Source organism: Rhinopithecus roxellana, chromosome 4 (genome assembly GCF_007565055.1).
Source record: "Rhinopithecus roxellana isolate Shanxi Qingling chromosome 4, ASM756505v1, whole genome shotgun sequence".
Lineage (NCBI taxonomy): Eukaryota > Metazoa > Chordata > Mammalia > Primates > Cercopithecidae > Rhinopithecus > Rhinopithecus roxellana.
In genome coordinates, this window is record NC_044552.1 from 118,140,451 (window position 1) to 118,162,638 (window position 22,188).

The 22,188-nt window shown below is 34.5% G+C and overlaps 1 protein-coding gene across 3 annotated transcripts in view; it reads right to left on the reverse strand.

Moving 5' to 3' along the window:
• Positions 1 to 14,644: 14,644 nt before the first annotated feature.
• Positions 14,645 to 22,188, reverse strand: part of MANEA (mannosidase endo-alpha) — a 32,847-nt gene continuing 25,303 nt past the window's right edge. For all 3 annotated transcript variants that reach the window (XM_010370929.2, XM_030929432.1, XM_030929433.1), the window contains 2 exons: positions 18,063 to 18,139; positions 14,645 to 17,114 (listed from right to left, as the gene is read on the reverse strand). In XM_010370929.2, the coding sequence (XP_010369231.1) occupies positions 16,457 to 17,114; positions 18,063 to 18,139 (735 nt within the window). In that variant the 3' untranslated portion in view covers positions 14,645 to 16,456. The remainder of the gene's footprint in view (positions 17,115 to 18,062; positions 18,140 to 22,188) is intronic.

The window sequence follows — 22,188 nt, forward strand, 5'->3', positions numbered from 1 at the left end:
CAAAAAACTCAAAAGTAAACAAATAAAAAGCATTACCCTAAAGTTTCTCAAAATATTTATTTGCTTCACTAAGTTGTACTCCTAGAAAAAACACCCACTAACCCATCCAAGCAAGTGTTGTCACCTTTACCTGGTTAAATATGTCAGCCACACTAGAGGAAATGCTTGATTCTCATAAGGATTTGTATACAATTGTTCATGCTCCTCTATAACTGCTCTAATCAGGGAGTAGAAGCACACATGTAGTAGAAAACTGATCAATATAATAAGAGTAAGTTTTCTCTTGTCAACTGTGCAACATATCTGTTATTCCCCTTTGGTCTTCAGTATATTCTTCACCTTAATTAAACCAAAGTTAGACGGTTTTAGACAGTTCAAATTATTCCTCTTGTTAGATATTCCAATTCATAATAAAGATTTTGTGTACCAGTTTAATCAGTTATAAGAACAAAAAGGTAAACATTTTAAAAATTACATATTATAAAATTTGTTTTCTTGAAAATAGCATCCTATGGAATTCAGTGGATAAGAACTTAATTCTCAGGTATCGATTTGGACAAGTTTACTTAACTGCTTTCTCCCTCAGTTAGTAAACTGGTGAGAATAATAAGATCTAATCTATGATGTATGTAACATACTTGAAACAGTGCCTGGCACACAGTAAGAACTCAATAATTTAATAAGGTTGTTCCTGTGCTTGTCCATATGTTCTTATTAAGACTTTAAAACTTAGGGGTGACTCTGTGAGTATTTCTTTGGCATTTCAAAAAGTATTGAGTCTTCCTTATGCGTCCACCATATCTACCTTTATTTTGAGACTTATAACACTATATAAGATTTTATTAATAAGGACTCTTCCAGTCCCATAACATAAAATCAACTTAAATTGGCTTCATCAAAAAAGAAAAGTTTATTTGCTAAGGGAATGGCGAGGCTAAAGGCAGATACGATCCAAGGTAGAATTTGAGGGTTAAACATATGCCATCAAGCTGTCTTTTTGCCCACCTCTTGCTTTTGCTTTCCTCTGTGTTGGTTTTGTTCATAGAAGCTTTCCATGTGGGACAAAATCTATCTGTTAAGTGCTACAAGCCTATGTTATTAAAGCTCACTGGAGCTTGGTTCACATGCCTAGCTCTGGAGCTGTCACTGTAGGAAAGGGAGTAGATCACTTTGCCAGTTAATATCATATGTCCAACCTAAAGGTCCAGAGATGAATGACCTCACTGAGACTACACAGAGTAGAAAAGGGTGGTTCCTCAAATTTAAAGGTGAGATTTTTTTATCAGAAAGTGTTAAAACACACACACACACACACACCACACACACACACTTGGCAGAACAAACAATGAAAAAACAAAAACCAGGTATCTTCTGAGAAAATTATTATTTTGTTTCAAAACTCTGAACTCCTTGGGAATGGAGAATTATGTTCATTTTATTTCCTCATCATAGAAAAGTAAGCACACTGTGTATGTTTATTAAATAGAAGTAAGGGGTATGATCTTTAATAAAATAGAGTGTAAAAGAAGGCCTTGCTGGGAAGATGATATTTGAGTAAGATCTGAAGAAAGTGGGGTTGACCATGGCATATTTGTTGAATCTAAGAAACTAACATTGGTTACCTCATACTTTCTTCAGATTTCAGCAGTTCTTCCCTAATATTCTTTTACTGTTTCAGGATCCAATTTCAGATACTATATTTCATTTATTCGTCATATCTCCTTAATCTCCTCTGGTCTATGACAGTTTCTCTATCTTTCTTTGTTTTGTAATCCTGTGTTTTGTGTATTACTGGTCAATATTTTGCAGAATGACTCTCAATTTGAGTTTGTCAGATGTTTTTTGCACATGTCTAGACTGGGGTTATTTTATTTGAAAGAATACCAGAGGAAGCATGGTTTTTGAATTTGGAAGAAAACAGATCCTATTTGTGAACTAGTTACAAAAGAAGAGAAGGGGTAAATTAATAATGTGGAAATAAGAAAGGACCACGGTCATAGAGATGCCTTTGAGCAGACATGAGGAAATAGGATTTAGAACCCCAAAGAGGGATTAGTTTTGATGAAGAAAAGGACAGTTTATTCACAGTGAAAAGAAGGGCTGGCAGAGCAAATAACACACATATGCAAGAGGGAACTTGGTGGTAGAGGCATATAGAGATTTTCTTTTGATTGCATATTAAATTTATAAGGCCATGTAACAAATTATTACAAATTTAGTAGCTTGAAACAATGTATTTTATTATTTTATTATGTCAGTTTCCATGAGTCAGTATATCAGGAATGGCTTCACTAGGTCTCCTGTTCAGGGTCTCACACAGCTACAATTAAAGTGTCAGCCAGCACTGAGGACTCATGTAAGCTCAGGGTACTCTTCCAAGCTGACTGTTTTTTTTTTTTTTTTTTTTTTTTCGGCAGAATTTCTGTTCTTGAAGTTGTAGACTCATGGTGGCTTACTTTTTCAAGGCCAACAGGAGAGCGTCTCTAATTTCTTCTGTCTCTAACATCTAGATCTGTTTTAAAGGGCTCACCTAATTAGGTCAGTCCACCCAGCATTATCTACCTGTTGATTGACTTAAACTGATTAAAGCTCTCGATTGCATCCTCAAAAGCCTCCACTTCTGCTATATTCTGTTACACGTAAATTACAGATTCGGCTCACACTCAAAAGAAGGGAATTGTATAAAGGATGGCTCATTAGGTGTCATCTTCAATTGCTTGTATTTTCTCAGTTCAATAGGAAGAAAAATGATCAATTCTAAGTGAAGAAGAGGAGAAAGTAGTGATGGTTTGAGGAAATACGAAAATGAATGAACTATATGAGTCTATCTTTTGACTCTAAAGAATATCTTCAAAATTTGCAGGGCTTCTCCATGTGATTTCCTAGGATAACTGCTTATCCAACCCAATTCTCATACTTAGATCAGTTACTAAATATTCTGGGTAATGTTTGTAGGACTTTGTCATAAACAAAAATAATTGGTTCTGCTCTCCTTTTAAAGAATTGTTTGTATATTAGGAACCATGATTCATGAAGAAATGAGGTTAATATTCAACATATGGTTCTCTAAATTGTTATACTGACTCAAAAGCATGTCAATATTTACTCTTTAATAATTTCTAGTGCATGGTCTGTTTTAATAGCTGTGCTAATTTTAGCAAAACATTTAGTGGAAAGAGCACAGGGATTATGCAAATAGGTTGGAAGCTATGGGTATCTCAAACATTATACTCTTAAAGTAAATGACTGATTGAAAGTTGGTTTAAATGGGCCACTTCCAGAATTTCTGCTACTAATATTTTATACCAACACAGAAGCCTTATTTATGTAAGCAACTATTATTTTGTTTATTGTTTTTGATTGTTCTTACATGTTTTTGAAATTGACTTTGTATAAATAGCTCATTTATTTAAAAAACTCCAGAAATATAACTACAATTTTATTATTAATATTTTATTTAAAGAAGGTAAAGGGAAATTATATATGCCAGTATAGTATTATTTGGCTATAACCATCAAATCATAGAACACATGTACAATCTTCTTGCTGAAGAAAATAGAATAACAGCTAATAAGAAATATTCATGAACAGAAACTTCTGTATAGTACTTTTTTTGTATATGCAAAGTTTCATGTGAATCATTTTTTTTCAATTCAACATGCACTAAATTTGCACCTACTTTTGTCAAACACTGGAATATAAAGGCAGCAGAGAGACAGAGGTTGGAGTCTCCTGTCTGCAGCTCTCCTGGGCTGATTCTCTAAGCTGGCATCGCTATAGTTCTTGGGTCTTAGGTGAGACCCTACTCCCAGGGCTCCACTAAGCACTGCCATTCTCTCTCTCTCTTGTCCTCTTCCCAGTATGAATAATCTAGTGGGAGTGGCATTGCCACTCTCTGTAGTGGCACAGAGAAACCCCATGCTTCTGCTTAGCAGTGCTATGGTAGGGGCTCTTTGTGATGGTCTGGTTCCGCTCCTGTGACAAGTCTCTGCCTGGGCCCTCCGGCTATCCAAGACATCCTTTGAAATCTAGGTAGAGGAAGCCTTGCCCCCACTACTTACGTTCTGTACATCTGCCATGGTTTATGACTTGTACCCTCTGGAGTGGCAGGTCAAGCTGCACCTGGGACCACTTGAGCCATGGCTAGACAGCTGATGAAAATTGCACTTAAATATGGGGAGCAGAGATCCAAGATTGGAATACCATACATAGGGTAATTTATAAAGAGAAGAAGTTTATTTGTCTCAAGGCTCTGGAAGTTGGGCTTTCCAAGATTGAGGAACCACACTGGTGAGGGCCTTCAGGCTGCCTCATCCATAGTCAAAGGCAGAAAGGCAAGAGACAGCAGAGCAAGGAAGGGACAGAAAGAGATAGGCCAAACTGACATTTATAATAAATCCACTCTTGCAGTAATAAAAGAGATCAAATGAAAAAAAACTAAAAGGCAGAAATGAAGTCCACAGGCAAACAGCCTGGGCGGCGCCCTGACAGCCTGGGTGGCACCCTGAGCCTAGTTAAAGATCGACCCTGGACCTAACCGATTAGGTTATCTATAGACTCCAGACATTGTAAGGACAAACGTTGTGAAAGTCTCTGTCCTGCTCTAATTACCGGTGTCTGCCACATATCTTAGTTCTGGGCCCAGTACAAACACAATCCTCTATTTTGTCCCAAATTCCTGAGCCCAACACAAACACATCCCCCACCTCACACATCTCAGAAACACCACCTAGAGAGCCCCTGATAAGGTCACAACCGTTTGTAGTTTTACTAAATGTGTGGGAACAAATAGAAAACTGTTAATTGTATTAACCAATTACCAGTTGTAATGCTGCAACCAAAAGAATTCCTTTGTACCTCTGTAACCTTACATATCCTGTATGCATCGGGCTATAAAAAGCGGGCACATGCATCATTCGAGGCCCTCTTGTATGTTGTAGAACGGAGGGACCAAGTTCGAACTTGCATTAAAGATCCTTGCCGCTTGGCTTTGACTCTGGACTCTGGTGGTCTTCTTCGGGGAACAAACGGTCTGGGCATAACAGTAACAAACCCATTCCCATAATAATGGCTTTAATCTATTCGTGAAAGCAGAGCCCTCCTGACCTATTCACCTCTTAAAGCTTTCACCTCTCAACACTTTTGTATTAGGGATTAAGTTTCCAACACATGAGCATTGGGACATATATTCAAACCACGGCACTATTTTCTCTTTTCTCTCTAAAATATTTTATGTTCTTAAATGAAACCAAAGATATGCCTGACCCTCAGGGTGCTTGAGTAGAGACAAAGATACTCTGGTATGAAGTTTATCTCAACAGAATATAGTAAATGCTGGAATAGAGTTGTACTCTAAGTGCCTAATGTCTGTGAGAGTAGGAGGAGGGTTGGGTGTAGGGAAATATTTCTGGATGAGTTGACCTTATAGTAGAAGGATAGTTTGTTCAGATTCATCTCTTTTCAGATGTGAGACATTGGCAAGTTACAACATATAGTTTCCTTAACCATAAAATAAACAAAACTTAGAATGTTGAATGAATATTATGTTAAATAACAATAATATTATGTTTAATTACATTAAATATGAAGGGGTGGCCTGCCCCTCCACACTTGTGGGTGTTTCTCGTTAGGTGGAAACGAAAGACTTGAGAAAAGGAATAAAACACAGAGACAAAGTGTAGAGAAAGAAAAGCGGAGCCCAGGGGACCGGCGCTCAGCTTACAGAGGACCCACGCCGGCACCGGCCTCTGAGTTCCCTTGGTATTTATTGAGAATTATCTCAGTCATTAAAAGGATAAGGGAGTGGATGGACAATAGGATTATTGTAGGGAGGAAATCAGCAGTAAGACATATGAAAAAATCCTTGTAATATGAATAAGTTTAACAGAAAATGCTGTGCCTTGAGATATATATGCAACATCTCCATAAACCTTTTAGCAGTATTGCTCCAGCAAGTCCCACCTTATTCCTAAAGGTGGTTTCTCCTCACTCAGTAAACAAGGCACACAATGGGTATTACCCAGAGATGTTCCAAATCCCAGGGAGGGGCAGGAGACAAATGTTTTTCTCTTTCTTGAGATTTAAGAGAATGGTGATGACTTTTAACCACAAGCAGCCTTTAGGCACTTGTTTAACAAAGCACATTCTGCACAGCCCAAAATCCTTTTAACCTTAAATCACCTTCGCACATGTCTCTTGCAAGGACAAAGTTGAAGGTAAGGTCACAGATTAACAGCATCTTAAATACAGAACTAAATGGAGTCTTTTATGTCTACTTCCTTCTATATAGACATGGTAACAAGCTGATCTCTCGTTCTTTTCCCCACATAAATAAATATTACAACACCTAATACAGTGTTTGACATACATTAGGTACTTATTAGAAATGTTTTTTTTTTTCCTCCTCTAACACTCTTGTTCTTTTTCCAGTAGAAGTAAACTAGTGAGGAACAATGGAAAAGACATAACACACACAAAAGTGATCTTCATGAGGTTATAAAATAACAAGTTGTGTTGTTTATTGAGTCAAAGCAAAATAGGAATGTAACAGAAACCAGGAGACGAGACTGCAGTTGTGGGCATAGAATAGTAATGGGACATTTTATATACCTCTTGAAGACGTTTGTGCTTCATTCTGCAGGCAATGTGAAATCACTGAAAGATGTGAAGCAAGATAATTACATAGACTCTTATTCTGGATATTAACTTAAATTAAGCAATGCCATAGATATAAACAAATTTGTTACGATATAATAGCCCAGGTGGACGACAATCATATCCTGGACTTCGTCAGAGATAGTGCAGATGGAGAGTAGGGTAAACACTTAAGAAATATTTTTGAGGAAAAAGGAAGTCATATTTAGTGCCATATAGAATTTAGGGAATGACAAAGTACGATAAGGCAAAGAATCACCCCAGGTTTCTGGTTATGTGACATGAATAAGAATGTCATCAATTGATATAGGGAAAAGAGAAGGAGGGAAGAAAAGAAATTATACTCTAGTGGGAGTAAAATTGTTGGTCATGGTAAAGATATGCTTCATTTTAAAAGAAACCACCAAGTAGTTTTTCAAAGTGATGAAATGTTACTTGAAAGGCAAATAAAGTAACAAAATACAGAGTGGATAACAAATGTGAATTTAAGGTTTATAATTTTATAGAATTTACTTTTCCCCCCAGTTTTATAGCTGTTTTAGAGAAATGCAAACTCTTTGTTTTTCCAGTTTTCATGACATTGATATGATTAACACAAAAATGTTAATATTAAATGCAATCTCAGCAGGCATCCAGTCCAATGACTTCATTTTAAAGATATGGAAACAGGGCAGATCAGTCATTAGTAAATATTTTTGCTTATTTTTTGATTTATGAGAAAGGCATAACTAATTAAACTTAAGGAATCAATAAATATAAATCTACATGACCAAAAATGAAGTGCTTTAACAGTTAAAAACTGTCAGCACCATGAAAGCAGGAAACTAGTGTCTTATTCATGCGTATAACTCCCTTAACTACTACATTCTTTGGCAGAAATCCAAGAAATATTTCATTAGTGAATACTAAAAAAAAAATGCTTGAAGGTACGTGGACATCTTACACATACACACACACACACATACACACACACACACTCCTTTTCCAAAATATTACTTTTAATGAACTGTGCTTTGGTGTGATATCATAATCACATACTATATAGATATTTATAGGATAGACTGTTATGAAGTTTGTCTTTGTCCTATTTTAGGGAATGTGCTGATCAAGATAATGTACATTATATTACAGTATCTTCTTTATGAGAAACCTCAGAAGAATTCTCCTTTAATACTAAGGCAGTTATACTTTTCTTGAGAAATTTATTTGTTTCTTATACTATGAATATTGTATACTGTGTAGATGACTGGATACCCTTTTTCATATTGGCTATTCAAAGTCTTAAATTTGTGACCACCAGTATAGCAATGTATGTTATAATTTTGTTTTCATTTAATACTGGACTCAATGTGGACTTAATAGGTATGTTCCTATTCTTGCTCTACTTTTGACTGAAACTGTATTGTCATATGCTATTCAGTCTAATAAATCACATCCTTTCTGAAACAAAGCAAATAAGAAAGAAAGGCAGGTAAGGTGGGAATGAGAAAGAAAGGTGGAGTGGTGGGCAGGCAGGCAAAAGCCAAATTAGAAGGAATAATAGAGATTAGCGAAGAGATATTCATCTAGCTCACTTCTTTAGATGCTTTAATCTGTGATTTTGCATCAGATAACAGCTGAAGGAAACTATCCCAAAAACAGAGCCCCCATGGATTCACTGTCACTGATTTTTTATTGTTATATGCTTACAATTTATTCAAGTCACCATACAATGACTCGTCATATGAAATTCCCTTCTCAATGTTACAAAATGTTGAGGCCATTTTTCATAAATTACATAGTTTTATATTCTTTGTATCACAGGTCACAAATTAGTGACTCATTAGTGATCCATTAGCCAGATTCAACCAGGGAATATTTTAAAATTTTTAAAATATTTTATAATATTTGATCATATTATAATCAGAAAAATTAACAGACACACACAGCAAGATATACCTCCTCATTTTACAGACCCATAACAACAAAGGGGCAATGTTGACAGGAGCTGTTGAGAACTCCGTTTTTTTTTTTTTTTTTGAGACGGAGTCTCGCTCCGTAGACGACGCTGGAGTGCAGTGGCACCATCTCGGCTCACTGCAACCTCCGCCTCCCAGGTCCCGGCTCAAGCAATTATCTTGCCTCAGGCTCCCGAGTAGCTGGGTAACAGGCATGCGCCACCATGCTCAGCTAATTTTTGTATTTTTACAAATACAAATCAGATGGGGTTTCACCATCTTAACCAGCCTGGTCTTGATCTCCTGACCTCGTGATCCGCCCGCCTAGGCCCAAAATGCTGGGATTACAGGCGTGAGCCACGGCACCCGGCCGAGCACTCCTTTTAGGTGAGAATTGTCCACAGTCTCTGGGACTCTCTAAGGTTTTAAACCTGACGAATTCATTTACATTCCCTAACAGGTTCCCGTAACCATTTTCATTTTTGACCCTAGGTGTAATTTCTACTTGAGAAATTTATGTTAAAATGTAATTGACAAGGTAAAGTTTGCCCCCAATGGGAAAGGAGGTGCTGCTTTTCTGGCAGAAAGAGCCATATAGCCTCTTGGACTGACTATCAGGAAGCTCAATTACAAACGTGTACTCAACCACACATACCACCAGCACTATATATAGACATTCTTTTAAACAATTCCATCCATCATTATTTATACATTAATTTTGTAATATTTACCTTTTGTAGAAAAATACTTCAAATCCTTTTTGCAAAGACAGTGCCTGTATTCTAATAACAGGAACTTTTATATAAACGCTAATTAAGAATGAATTAAGGAAGAAAATGAGAAAATAGTGTTGCATTACCAGAATAATTTCATCTGGGGATTAAGTCTGTAGCTACAAACACATAATACTAATAGGTGGAAAAATAGGAGAATTTGAGCTCAGTTACTGTTCATATAATGATTGCCACTAAATATTTTTAAGATATTTTTAATATACCTAATAAGAGCAATTTTCAATAATGTGCTTTACCTAAATATTACAGTAAAGCAAATTTTCAAGTAAGAATTTAGCAAACAATCATAATTGCAGTTAATTTTTTACATAAAATCAGAGATTAGGCTGTTTCATTTTAATATTAATGACTGAATATTCTGCCATGTGGCTAATATTTAAGACTGGGTAATTAAAAATGATATATAGAAAAGCAGCATTCAATAAATATAAATTTAGTATATGCAAAAAATAGCTTTGATCTAAACTTCCTTTAGATTTTAAATTTCATAAGGGAACTTTGTGAGGTTTTATAACTGATTTTAATAGGACTGTACGTAACACTTGCTAAATACTCTAATTTATTTGTAGATTATTGAGAATTTTATATGTAAAAAGTACTCCATTCACTAAATCATTCCTGCTTTACTGCAGTGACTAGAATCTCCAATACAATGTTGGGTAGCATTCATGAAAACAGGCAGCCTTGCTTGGTTCCCTATCTCAAGGAGAAAAATAGCAAGTTTTAAGTTTTACCACTAATTATGATACTTGCTGTAGGGTTTTTGGTAGATATCCTTTTTCAGATTAAAAATGTTCCTGTTTCTAATTTGCCAAGAGTAAACATGTACAAATATTGAATCGTATCAATTCTTCGCCGCAATACTTTACCTTTAGTAGGTTGTCAATGTAATGTAATTCATTGCTTTTCTCTTGTTAAAATACTTCTCTTTTTTTTTTTTTTTTTTTTTTTTTTTTTTTTTTTTTTTTTTTTTTTTGAGACGGAGTCTTGCTCTGCCTGGGTGGCTGGAGTGCAGTGGCCGGATCTCAGCTCACTGCAAGCTCCGCCTCCCGGGTTTACGCCATTCTCCTGCCTCAGCCTCCCGAGTAGCTGGGACTACAGGCGCCCGCCTCGTCGCCCGGCTAGTTTTTTGTATTTTTTAGTAGAGACAGGGTTTCACCGTATTAGCCAGGATGGTCTCGATCTCCTGACCTCGTGATCCGCCCGTCTCGGCCTCCCAAGTGCTGGGATTAAAGGCTTGAGCCACCGCGCCCGGCCCCTAAAATACTTCTTTCAATCTAGACTAACTTCAACTTGATCATGGCAGCCTTTCTATACACTGTGGTATTTGATTTGCTCATATTAGAATTTCGCTATCTATGTGAATAAATGACATGGTCCTATGATTTTGGCTTTATGCTATACCAGCCTCATGAGGAATGTTCCCTTATATTTTTCGATTATGGCAGATGCATTCTTAATATTAGAGTAACTACTTTTTAATGATACATTATTGGTTTAGTTTCTATTTTAGCATTTAATGGTTCTTTTCTCTGGTTAATGAAATTTTTCTTATTTTCTGTATCTCTCAAGATAGAAATAACTGAAATAGCATTTATCTTTTATATTGTTTTCATGTATATAAAAATAAATGCACCATCCTGCCACTTCTTGTTCCCATTTGGCTTCTGACCTTAAAAAACAATTAATTTTTCAAGAAAAAGAATAATATTTCAATAGGTTTTTCTTTGGAAACACTTTTTTATGTAACCACAAACAATATTTAATGAAAGGATGTTTTTACTTGCCAAAAGTAGGCTTGAGTAGTTAACACAATTCTATCTCTCTATCTATCTATCTATCTATCTATAATTGGTATTTTCTTAATGTTTCAGTTTTACAAGATTAAGGGTTTCTATTAATTTGTTTTCTAACCCCAAAGAGATGCATATCTATCTGTCTGTCTGTCTATCTATCTATCTATCTATCTATCTATCTATCTATCTATCTATCTATCTATAATTGGTTTTTCTTAATGTTTCAGTTTTACAAGATTAAGGGTTTCTATTAATTTGTTTTCTAACCCCAAAGAGATGCATAGTGTTTTAACAGAGCGGAAAAACTAAATATCCTATGCAATATCCTCTTTAAAAAGTTGTGGCATGCTACTCGTTTAGGTGACTGTGTTCAAACATAAAAATTTCTAAAGTTTAATACATGCATTTCAGCTGAATTTCTTCCAAATAGATTTTTTTTTTTTTTTTTTTTTTTGCATTTGATATTTTCAAGGCAATTTCAGGGCAAAATTTGTATTACATTAGACTCTAATATCAAATTAACACAACTAGAGTGTTTTGATAATGACTTTTGGTAAAACTCAAAAGCACTTTTATACAATAACATAATTGTAATCATGTATTTTAAATATAATTGAGTAGCTCATAATTCTCATTGTGTTGCTTATAGTGATCTTTGCTCAGATTTTTAACCTATTCTTTTCAAAAATGAAAACACAAAAGCTTAATACAATCATATACCATAATTGTAAGCAGTTTTATCTTACTACAGGGCATTATTCTCTTCTATCATAAAATATTTATATGGGGTTTAGCTTCCAAATTTATGGTAAAATTTATGGGTAATTTAATGTAATCTGAGAAACCTGAAATTCAGTATCTTTCAATATAGAATATCCAATATAAAAGTGCCATTATGTTTTGATTTCAATAAATTTTAGATGTATGACTATTTTTGCTCATTAGCCCTTTGTCTTTTGATGCCGTAAGTAGTAATGATATAACAACTAAAAAAGCTAATCACTTTGAAAAATGTTCCTCCCTTCATTGATAGTTGGAACATAATAGCGCTACTACTCAGTTCTTCGATTTGACTAAGGATGAATGAGTCTCTATAAAGTAATTAAGCCAAAATAGTACCTAAATTCTCAAGGATAATAATCTGGCAACAAGCCCACAATAACATTTAGCCTTTATGTGGATATACGACAACATAGTATAAAACTTAATTTGGAGTACATTTTTTTAAAGACTAGAAATGTTAATATAATTTTTAAATTGTATTATTTTAATACGGAAAAAGTAATGCTTTGAGCCATAAAGCCTTTTTGCTTGTGGTTACATCAAGTTTTCATTTAGAAATTATAAATATTTGCAAAAATAACTGAAATTTTGCTGGTTGTAAATTATTGCTTTTCTTCACTACGGGATGTGAGTGTAATTCAAAATTTAAATATAGATTTTTAAAGACTGTTTCTGTAAGCACTGTAGAGCTTAGGAGCAGTCATGTTTAAACTGGCTAACTGTGGTCAGTTTGAAAACGTGCAGGAACTTGGTAGGTTCTCTACTGGTTTGTTACTTTGCTGTTTTAGAAGATTAATTTCATAACGGATGTCAGAGCTAATATATGATTATACTCAAAGAAGAAGAAAAAAATAGAAAAACAGCTCCCAAATTAAAAAAAAAACACCAATTATGTGTGCATGTATGTGTGTATATTTAACACAAGCTTATCGATTTAAAAAGTATATGCAGTTAAAGATATCCACTTTGTAAGTGCTGCATATCTCAAAAAAGAAAACATAATAAAGAATGATGACTGGATACTCCTTTTCATTTGTTAATTGGAAATCAAATAAGACATTTCATAAAAAGAAATGATAGACTTTAATATCTAAAATACAATGTATTACATCTATGTTTTTATGAAGTAAAAATTAACCATTCCATATAACAAAATAGTAATTTTTAATTACAGTCTTAAAACAGAAAAAAGTTAACTCAAGTAAACATTAATAACAGCAGTTGTTGACAATATTAGTCCTTAAAAGAAACAGTAAAATATTTGGTTTCTATACAGTCAAAACAATTAGACTGATTAAACCATAAAAATTAATAACTTATGAAAGAATCCATTATGATTCATGCATTGTATGTATACCACTTTAAGTTATTATACTATACTGAATTCAAACATAGTTTTTTTGAATCAAGAAATTCTTTGCTCCTATTTACTTGTGTTCATAACAATTTAAACTGTGTTACAAATAAAATGGTAAAGGCAGCTGTAATGAATACCTGAGGAAGATTTTGAAAGCTTTCCTCTCTAAGAATTAACAGAATTATTAGAGCTATTTCCTAATGTAGTTGGCTCACCTTATTTGTGGGTTCTACATCCATGGCCAAGAAATTGTCGACTGAAAACTCTGAAGATGCAGACTTCCTTTTCATGTCATTATTCACTAACCGGTATAGTATAACAACTATTTACATAGCATTTACATTGTATTAAGTGTTATAAGTAATCTAGAGATGATTTAAGGTGTACAGGAGGATGTGCATAGGTTATATGCAACTAATATGCCAGTTTATATCAGGGACTTGAGCATCTGCAGATTTTGGTTTCCATAGGGGTAACTGGAACCAATCCCCCACAGACACTGAGGGATGACTGTAAATATTTTATTAAAAAGGGAGAAAAAAACAGATATTAATATAATTATAAACTAGTAATTATGAGATTGGATGCCATTCTTCCACTGAGAATAACTTTGTGCAATGAAGACAGAATCTGCTTTATCCTACTCTGAAATCTGTTACTGCTGGTTGGTTAGGGTAATGTGTTGAGGAATCACAACAAAGCTCAGAGGTGAAGAATGCTGTGTGGATTCGCCATGTCTACAATGGGAAAAAGATAGAAAGTGGTGGTATCTGTGTTGAGAATATGCTGACCTTGTTTTTATAGACTTTCCCTTAATCTCACAACTATTTCCTGAAACTTACTTTTTTTTTTTTTTTTTTTTTTTTTTTTTTTTTTTTTTTTTTTTTTTTTGAGACGGAGGACTCGCTCTGTCACCCAGGCTGGAGTGCAGTGGCCGGATCTCAGCTCACTGCAAGCTCCGCCTCCCGGGTTTACACCATTTTCCTGCCTCAGACTCCTGAGTAGCTGGGACTACAGGCGCCCACCACTACTCCCAGCTAGTTTTTTGTATTTTTTAGTAGAGACGGGGTTTCACCGTATTCGCCAGGATGGGCTCGATCTCCTGACCTCGTGATCCACCCGTCTCGGCCTCCCAAAGTGCTGGGATTACAGGCTTGAGCAACTGCGCCCGGCCCTAAAACTTAGTTTCTGTCATGGTGGGCTCAAATACACAATGTACACAATAACAAAAACTCCGCTGTGGTAGATACTTCTCTAACAAAACTTTAATGAAATATGGTACATTATAGAAGAGTATTAGGTATGACATTTATAAAGTATACCTAAAATAATATATTCAAGTTAAATGGATATAAGAAGAAAATCCACAGGTTGTATCTATACAGTATTACTATGTAAGTGCTTGGTTATATCAAAATATCAGTATAGTGATTTATTCTTTTATTTTCCCCTAGAAAATGATTACTACTACTGTATTCATTTCCTAAGGCCTGATCATTCTCTGAGAAATGACAAATTCCAAAACTATAAATAAATTAAACAGTACTTACTGCCTCTTTTCAATAACATAATTTGTGCCAAAACCATCATTTAAATATAAAATAAATTTTGTCATCTGGTGAGCTATTTTATAAAAAATTTAGTGCTAATTTATGTTTCTGAATGGATGTCTTTATACTCTGAAGATTTATAGGCATTATTTTTTAGTATTATTCTATTGCTTTTCTTAATGGAACACCTAAGAAATAACATTTATGTAACAGGATATATATATTTTTCACTATAGTTATAGTTATAAACATTAACTATAAGAATAGAGTGCATTTTATTTAGTTTTTAAGTAGATTTAATTTTAGTATACAAGTGATCAATTTGTCACAATATGACAAGTTATTGATGACAAGTATTTTAACCTATAGGTATAATAAAAGTCTAACATTTATAAAATGGTGATATTACTATATAAAAAATTGAAAGTATTAGTTTTTAAGTAAAATATTAGTTTCTTCATTATTATACAGTGTTAAACTTAATGTAAAGCTAAACTTCTGGACTTACCCTAAACATAAAATAATTTTCATTTCCATGTCTCTAGAATCTAAAATGGTAAGTAAATTTACTCTATTACTTTTGGTCAAAATAACTTAAATTAAAAGACAATCTAATGACAGTAATAACATTTTTCTTTACTAAAAAATATTTGGTCTCTGATTTAAAGATAAGGATAATATAATAGTAACGACTTAAAGATTGACCAGATATACTAAAAATATTTGAGCATCATATCTACATAATAATTGTGAAACAACTGTTTTCCTAATAACTGAGAAGCAATCATTAACTTTTTCATAAAAGGACTTTCCATAGCTTCTAAAATACGGAATTCAGCACTGTAAAGCAGAAACACTAAACATGCCAAAACACCTAGCATGGTATAGGTAACCACAAATCTGCAAATGACACACTGTGCCGGAGATAGCAGGCCTTCCTAACACAATTTGGTCATGGTAAGGTTTAATTTATGTAATTAAATTTAAAAAAAAGACTATTAATTTAAAGCCATTTTGGGTTCACGTTCATAGCAAAATTGAGAGGAAGGTACAGTGATTTTGTTAATCTTAAGAATTTCCTCATTATTGAAGAGTTATCCAGAGTCTAAATACTAAAACAATAAAGTTGATTAAATTATTTTTAAAATATGACATAAAACATGTACATTATCTTTCAGGGTTTTTTTTCTTTGATAGATATCCCAAATATACACACAACCCTATTTCTTTGGGTCTAGGATGTCAGTATAATTTAACTGTGTGCTAAGTGCTTTAGGTAACACGAGCATTTATCTACGTAAAATGAAAATTCAATTGCTATCAAATCAGAATTTTGATTTCAGTCAGAAATGCAGTAAATTATGCCATAAGGAATATATTTGTATACATTTTGTCTCAGATATTTTCTCATGTAGTATTGTGAAGGGTAACAATTATAATATTATCTGTAAGAATTTTTAAAATGTATTTTTAAATATAACTACTAGTATATACTGGTTTTGACAGTTTTCTTTCCATAACGCAAAACAAAAGCTATTTTTAAAAATTAGGTGATTTTTATAACTATTAAACTTTAATTAATGCATTAAGAAACAGGCAGCTGGTGATCTAATGTATAAGTTGTTCTTTCCTTTCTGTATTTTTCAGACCACTTGCGAGTCAGTTCTAGGTAAAGACCTGGTTTATGAGGACGGTAATCTAGGTACACTGTATTACTGGTTCTTTTGGGAACAGCTTTTTCAATCTGAGTTCCTTCATGCCACTCATTAAAAGAGGTGATAGAAATTAAGCTGGGGTGTGTCTGAAGTGCGGCACTCAGAGCAATTTCATAATACTTCCCATTGATCCGGTTCCGAGTGTTTTGCGTGTTCCATGGACGGATGCTGGTATCTATGTATCCTGGGCCCACACTTGGGATAAATATTAAGTTGTATTTATCACAAAATAATTTTAGGCTAGCCCAATTCTGATGTGATGAGCCATAAGTAAAGCCATTTGTGGCAAAATATGTGTAAATTCCATCAAAACCACTTTGAAGAATATCATACTTATGTTTTTCTTCAACTAGAAGGGCAATAAACAATCCATCATAAGGAGAATTGCGAATACTCCGAGACCCTGAGGTGGTTAACAGATTGGCCCACTTTTCAGGTTTGGTAATATAGGAATCATAGACATAAAACATAGGAAGAGCATTGCCGGTCTTCGTCTTGTACCTGTAAAAGGCTGGGTGATTTCCATATCTAGAAAATAAGCATATATAAAAGCGAAATGAATATTCACAACTAATTTGCTACAGATAAAAACTGTTTATGTACTGAAAATGAAGGAATCAGTGCAGGTTGAACACATTACTTTTGGTCAAAGTAACTTAAAATATTAAAAGACAATCTAATGACAGTAATAACATTTTTCTTTCCTAAAAAATATTTGGTCTCTGATTTAAAGATAAGAATAATATAATTGTAACAACTTAAATTTCTTAGGGGAATCAGTTGTGTAAATGTAGTAATTAAAATGCATTTTTAATTTTACACATTAGAAAATGAGATACTGGATACATTACCAAACAAGTGATTAACTATCTCATACTGAGGTTGACAAATGATGACTAATGCCATAAAAAGCCTATGATTCTCTACATTAATACATAAACTGCTTTTTTATCTATCAGTAATATATGTTCTACTGTTGCTGACAAGTTTCTTTGTAAGACTATGGCACCTGTCAGACTATTATCACTAAAATTCTTTGAAAAAATGAAAACTGCATTAATAAATTCTTTTTGATCAGGCTAGATATAAATGACAATATCAGCTCTGGGTCTACTGTGTTAAAAGAAACACTTCACTTTTAATAATCTGAACCTTCTTTTTAAAAAGATAAAGCTATATTCCGAAAGTTTAGAAAACAATGTCAATTTAAAATATCAAAATTACAGAAATCATAAATAGCCTATAAACCTGTAACACAGTAAAAACAGCAATCTGCCAAAAAGAAAGTGAATTGTAAGGAACTTCAGCAATGTTCCTTTAATAAGATTAAATAACAATTTAATTTTATTTTATTTTATTAAAAAATGGAATAATCATAAATCATTCAAATCTCAAATACAATTTAATGTACTATTCTTAAAACAATAATTATCACTGGATAATATAACAATATTTATAAATACTGAAGAAACTCACTTGTCTATAATATACTTGACATTTTGGTACATGTTTTGATCATCTCGATTGCTATATGGTTCTATGTGAAAAGTAACCTAAAACAAACAAAAAAATCAGTTATGGGATAAATTATCTATAATGTAAAACTGAAGTATATTTCATATATTTAATAAAGTAACTGATTAAATCACCTTAAGATGAATATTTATCGAACACAGAAACTACCAGAGAATTTTTAGCAATAAAGTTTACTGCTAAATAACATGCTAAACATTTTATACTTATTACCTTGGTTAATCTTCACAACTCCCTAAGGTATTTGTTTTCTTAGTAAGGTAATCAAAGATAGACAGAACCTTAAGAAATGTTCAGTAAGTTTTTCCAAGTCACCCAATTTGTTGGAGGTAATACTGATGATCTGAATTCCGAGTTCGAATGCTTAACCACTATGCAATGCTTCTTTTTATGTTTACTCCTTATAAAAATATGTTTCTTACATATTTTTCCCATATAAGATATATAGGAAATACTCTATATTCAGATATATGTTTCTTTTAGGAAAACGACCAAAATAATATGGTCCAGAAAAATCTGGATTCTTTACAGGCATGTGACCATTAAGTTTAAATTTAAATGGAAGTCATTAGCAAAATACATATAAATTCTTCCATATCATTAAAACAGCATTTTACGAAATAATATACATTTACTTTATTAAAGAATTTATAATGAAATCACTTAAAAATAATATCCACTAGTGTAATAAAGGACAATAATTTTCATAATGCCTAAATATTTATGGTTTAGATATTCCATACACACACACACAAACACACACATACATACATATATACACATGTGGGGAAAAGAAATAAAGATCAGACTGTTACTGTGTCTATATAGAAAGAAGTAGACATAAGAGACTCCATTTTCTTGTATATTTGAGATGCTGTTAATCTGTGACCCTACCCCCAACCTTGTCCTTGCAAGAGACATGTGCCTGGTGACTCAAGGTTTAAAGGATTTTGGGCTGTGCAGGGTGTGCTTTGTTAAACAAGTGCCTGAAGGCAGTATGCTGGTTAAAAGTCATCACCATTCTCTTAATCTCAAGTACCCAGGGACACGTACACTGCCAAAGGTCGCAGGGACCTCTGCCTAGGAAAGCTAGGTATTGTCCAAGGTTTCTCCCCATGTGATAGTCTGAAATATGGCCTCGTGGGATGGGAAAGACCTGATTGTCCCCCAGTCTGACACCCGTGAAGGGTCTGTGCTGAGGAAGACCAATACAAGAGGAAAGAAGGCCTCTTGGCGGTTGTTGGCGGTTAAGATAGAGAAAAGCATCTGTCTCCTGCCCGTCCCTGGGCAATAGAACATCTCCGTGTAAAACCCGATTGTATGTTCTGTTTACTGAGAAAGGAGAAAACCGCCTTTGGGCGAAAGGTGGGACTTGCTAGCACAGTGCTGCTCTTTATGCACTAAAAAGGTTTATGAAGATGTTTGCATATGCCTATCAAGGCACAGCACTTTTCCTTAAACTTATTCATGTCACAGAGATCTTTATTCATGTCTTACTGCTGACCTTCTCCCTAGGATGATCCTATTATCCTGCCACTTCCCTTTTTTCTAAGATGGTAAAGATAATTATCAATAAATACTAAGGGAACTCAGACACCGGTGCAGGCGTGGGTCCTTGGTATGCTGAGCGCCGGTCCCCTGGGCCCACTTTTTCTTTCTCTATACTTTGTCTCTGTGCCTCATTTCTTTTCTCAAGTCTCTCGTTCCACTTAACGAGAAACGCCCCCAGGTATGGAGGGGCAGGCCACCCCTTCATACACACACACACACATTATATATATGTAAACATATAGAGAGCAGTAATTACAATTTATTTTATTTTATTTTATTTTTTTGAGACGGAGTCTCGCTCTGTCACCTAGGCTGGAGTGCAGTGGCCGGATCTCAGCTCACTGCAAGCTCCGCCTCCCGGGTTCACGCCATTCTCCTGCCTCAGCCTCCCGAGTAGCTGGGACTACAGGCGCCCTCCACCTCGCCCGGCTCTTTTTTTGTATTTTTTAGTAGAGACGGGGTTTCACCGTGTTAGCCAGGATGGTCTCGATCTCCTGACCTTGTGATCCGCCCGTCTTGGCCTCCCAAAGTGCTGGGATTACAGGCTTGAGCCACCGCGCCCGGCCACTATTTTTTTTTTTTTTTTTTTTTTGAGATGGAGTCTCACTCTGTCGCCCAGGCTGGAGTGCAGGGGCACGATCTCGGCTCACTGCAAGCTCCGCCTCCCAGGTTCACGCCATTCTCCTGCCTCTGCCTCAGCCTCCCCAGTAGCTGGGACTACAGGCGCCCGCCACCACGTCTGGCTAATTTTTTGTATTTTTAGTAGAGACGGGTTTCACTGTGTTAGCCAGGATGGTCTCGATCTCCTGACCTTGTGACCACCCTCCTTGGCCTCCCAAAGTGCTGGGAATACAGGCATGAGCCACTGCCCCCGGCCAAGTATTTTTAAAATACTGTGCACAGACTAAAATTTTTTAACTTAAGGTTGGCTATACATAAATCAAGACAAACAAATTATGGCTAGTAAAACCATTCTGTATACCACTTCTAACTAGTAAGGTAAAAAATACAGAAGATACTTCTCTTAGACGACAATCTATTTCAGATTCATAAAACAAAGAATGAGGATTTTCACTTTTATTCCTAGTTTTACTGACTTACTAACATCAATTAAAAATCTTTATGGTAGTCTAATAAATTTAGTGATACTGTTTTAATTTCAGGTTTCAGGCTCTACGAGGTATTTATGGAACTAGAGACTTCTATTGCAATATGAAACTCCTCTGTTTTCAATTACCCAATTAAAGCAAAATATATTTTACATTAATCAATGCTACTTGTTTTCACATAATCAATTTTAAAGTTAAATAATATTTAATAAAAATATAATTTTCTATTTCTTTTTTTTTTTTTTTGAGACGGAGTCTCGCTCTGTCGCCCAGGCTGGAGTGCAGTGGCCGGTTCTCAGCTCACTGCAAGCTCCGCCTCCCGGGTTTACGCCATTCTCCTGCCTCAGCCTCCCGAGTAGCTGGGACTACATTAGCTGGGACTACAGGCGCCCGCCACCTCGCCCGGCTAGTTTTTTTTTTTTTTTTTTGTATTTTTTAGTAGAGACGGGGTTTCACCGTGTTAGCCAGGATGGTCTCGATCTCCTGACCTTGTGATCCGCCCGTCTTGGCCTCCCAAAGTGCTGGGATTACAGGCTTGAGCCACCGCGCCCGGCCGCAATTTTCTACTTTAAATGAATTACAGTAATATTACAAAAATAAGTTTTTGTCATAAAAAATTTAGTCAAATTCATTTTTGCACCTTGTTAGTATTGCCAGGGTAGTAACTGCTAGGGCAGTTAGATTTCTCAATAACTTTGGTATTTGCTTTTTAAATTCAGTTGAAAGCAAATTACCAAGTGTATAGGTATTACTATTATATAATGTTTCCTTGGGTAATTCTTCCTTCAGATACATCACTGTGTTTTTAAATTTCCATGTTATACATAAAGGACACCGTATTTAAGCAATATCTAACTTGAAATATCCCATATCAAAATGAATTTGCTTTTACAGTTGCAAACAACAAATGCATGCTATTTTTGAAAAGCACAGATCAATATATTTGCAGTAAATGCAAAAAGCTATTATTGATAAATACAAAACATTTAAAATTTTCCCTCATGTATTTCTAATTTCTTAATTATAATAAAATTACTTTGCAATTTTAATTAATGATGTGATCTAGTCTCCATCTCTCTATTCCATTTAGAAAAATCGATTAGTTCAATTTTAAAATAATAGAATTCTATATATAAAATGAAATGTCTATCTTTAGAGAATAAGAATATAAACATTCCCTCATTTCATGTTTTTAATTTTGACCTTTTCTGTCTCTTCCCTACCCTGCATTTTAATAACTTTAATAAATTTTAATAAACAAAATGAACTTTCTTAAATGAAAATCTGATATTTTTCTCCTCCAACTCCATTCCCTACCTTCACCCCTGCACACTCCCCTATCCCCTGCCACAACAAAAATGAGGTAGGTCTTCCTACTCCTAGGTGGTGCCATAATAGCTCATACTTTC